Raw genomic sequence first — 2090 nt, forward strand, 5'->3', positions numbered from 1 at the left:
TGTAAAATATAACATTAATTTAATCATTGTCAAGTTCAATGACCAAAAACTTGACCTTTCTTTCATGGTCTTAAGACTTCCTCCAAGGAGCTGTGATTCTCCACAGTGGGAGCTATTCTGGCCCTGAGCTGCAACTTGAGGGATGCTGCAAGCAGTACCTGATTGAATAGCCCTGTCTCATTCAAATTTCACAAGAATAATTATTCTTTTCAACAGATATAATGTAAGGTATTCAATTGAAAATGTTATAAAAATTGCCCATATGGATAAAACCAAAGTTGTCTCTCATCCCCACTTCTGTATGAACAACGCAATTCTCAACTGCTGCACCAGACTGTTTCCTGCTCTTCAGGCTCTCCTGAAGAGCCCCTCACTCCAACTTCCTCCTCAGGAGTGTCCTGAATGGCTCTCTGCAGACACAATTTCAGAGTCTGCTGTTGTAGCCTGTGATGCCTAATGGAGCCAACAAGGAAGTAAATGATGGGATTGGCACAGCTGTTAACGCAGGATAAAAATGATGACATTTCAAAAACATTGCAGATGAAAACTACCCCAGTCCAAAATAAGAAAAACCAGTAAATCCCATAGGACAAGCCAAAGAGCAGGAAGACCAGCACTGTGAAGGCAATGGTTACATACAGCCTGGTCACTGGTATCCGTCTTGAGTCACACAAAATTCTGATGAGCAGAGTCAGGGTTGACCCTAAGAGGACTACAATTAACACAATTAACCAAGCAAAAGTGATGAAATCTAGTTTCATACACCAACCATAATTAAAACCATAAATCCAGCCACATGCCTTCCCTTCCAGGAGGCTCAAGAACAGGGACAAGGCCCAGAGCAGGGCACACATGACAGTTGATGTATGTCTTGGGCGTCTGCAACGATACCAGATGGGACACACAACAGAGAGACAACACTCAGCACTAATGGTGGTGAGCATGCTCAGACCTGCAAGGTAAGCAAAATTGAGCAAAATATTCAAAGAGTTGGGGATTCCAATGTAGATGCCATGGACATCGAAATGTTTCTCCAGAGAATATAAAGTCTCAAAGCAGAGGAAGAGGAAGTCAGCCCCGGCCAGGTTGAGGATGTAGACAGAGAAGGTATTCCTGTGCATGCAGAAACCAAGGAGGAAAAGCACTATGGCATTTCCAACCAGCCCGACCAGGGAAACGATGACAGTAAGAATATTCAGTGTGTAGAACATTGTATCATATGTAGAACAGTTGAAATATTGATTGTAGTCACTTTCATTCACTGCTGTGTTGTTAGTCCAGTTGGTAGCTGGGGTGGCTGAACCCATGCTTAGGAATTCTCCACTATTGTTCCTAAAATGAAAAACAAGACATGAGCATTTGCTGTATACTCTTTTCAGGTTAACTCTTCTCTGTGGGAATAACTGACCCCAGTTCATGAGGAGGATGAAACAGGCTTACAGACATTTGTCAAACCTTAAAACTTTTAACAACTATTTCCAAATGACATTTTTATTGACTTTGAGTATCTGCAAACCAGGTCATCTACCCACACTGGAGTGGCTGATTGCTTCAGTACAGCTACTCAGCATCCTATGCTATATCAGAACGAGACAGGGCTTTGAGCACAACTTGCCTTCTGTCCTGAGGCTGAGGCTTCTCCTCGGGTGAGAAGTATAGAAGCCCCAGCATGAACAATGGCTGCCTTTAGTCACTGGGAGAGAGGTTTTCTAATGGGGAAAAATGGAATCAAGTATGAGAGTCAAGAAGGGAATGGGCTGGTTACTATGACCTCTGTGGGACCAGCCAGAGTTATTGGACTAGAAGGGCTGGTCACCACTTCACATTTTTGAAACTAGAAAGCAAAGAGGCCTTGAAGGACAGCAAGACTTTGCTGTTGTCTGTTACTATGTCACAAGTGTCCGACTTTCTACAGAGGCCACAGTGGGCAGTTAAGAAATGTAACAAATGAAAGATTAAGTGGGAAGCAGCCTTGAATGTATTGGATTGCACAACTGCTAACACATGACATCATGAAGTTTTCAGGCAAATGGACTCAACTAGAAAAATTTCTGAAAAAGGTAACTCAGAAAGACAAACATGGTATGTAC

The 2090-nt window shown here is 42.7% G+C and overlaps 1 protein-coding gene across 1 annotated transcript; it reads right to left on the bottom strand.

The window, feature by feature from the left end:
- Nucleotides 1-317: 317 nt before the first annotated feature.
- On the bottom strand, nt 318-1328 carry LOC119802865 (mas-related G-protein coupled receptor member B4-like). Its single transcript, XM_038314052.1, has one exon. The coding sequence runs from the start codon at nt 1305-1307 to the stop codon at nt 318-320; it is 990 nt and encodes a 329-aa protein (XP_038169980.1). The 5' UTR covers nt 1308-1328.
- Between the last annotated feature and the right edge of the window lie 762 nt (nt 1329-2090).

The sequence above is a fragment of the Arvicola amphibius genome, chromosome 12 (assembly GCF_903992535.2).
Source record: "Arvicola amphibius chromosome 12, mArvAmp1.2, whole genome shotgun sequence".
Classification (NCBI taxonomy): Eukaryota; Metazoa; Chordata; class Mammalia; order Rodentia; family Cricetidae; genus Arvicola; species Arvicola amphibius.

What these genes read in the sequence shown, in the direction of transcription:
- LOC119802865 (XM_038314052.1), bottom strand. Translation starts at nt 1,307, where the DNA reads ATGGGTTCAGCCACCCCAGCTACCAACTGGACTAACAACACAGCAGTG.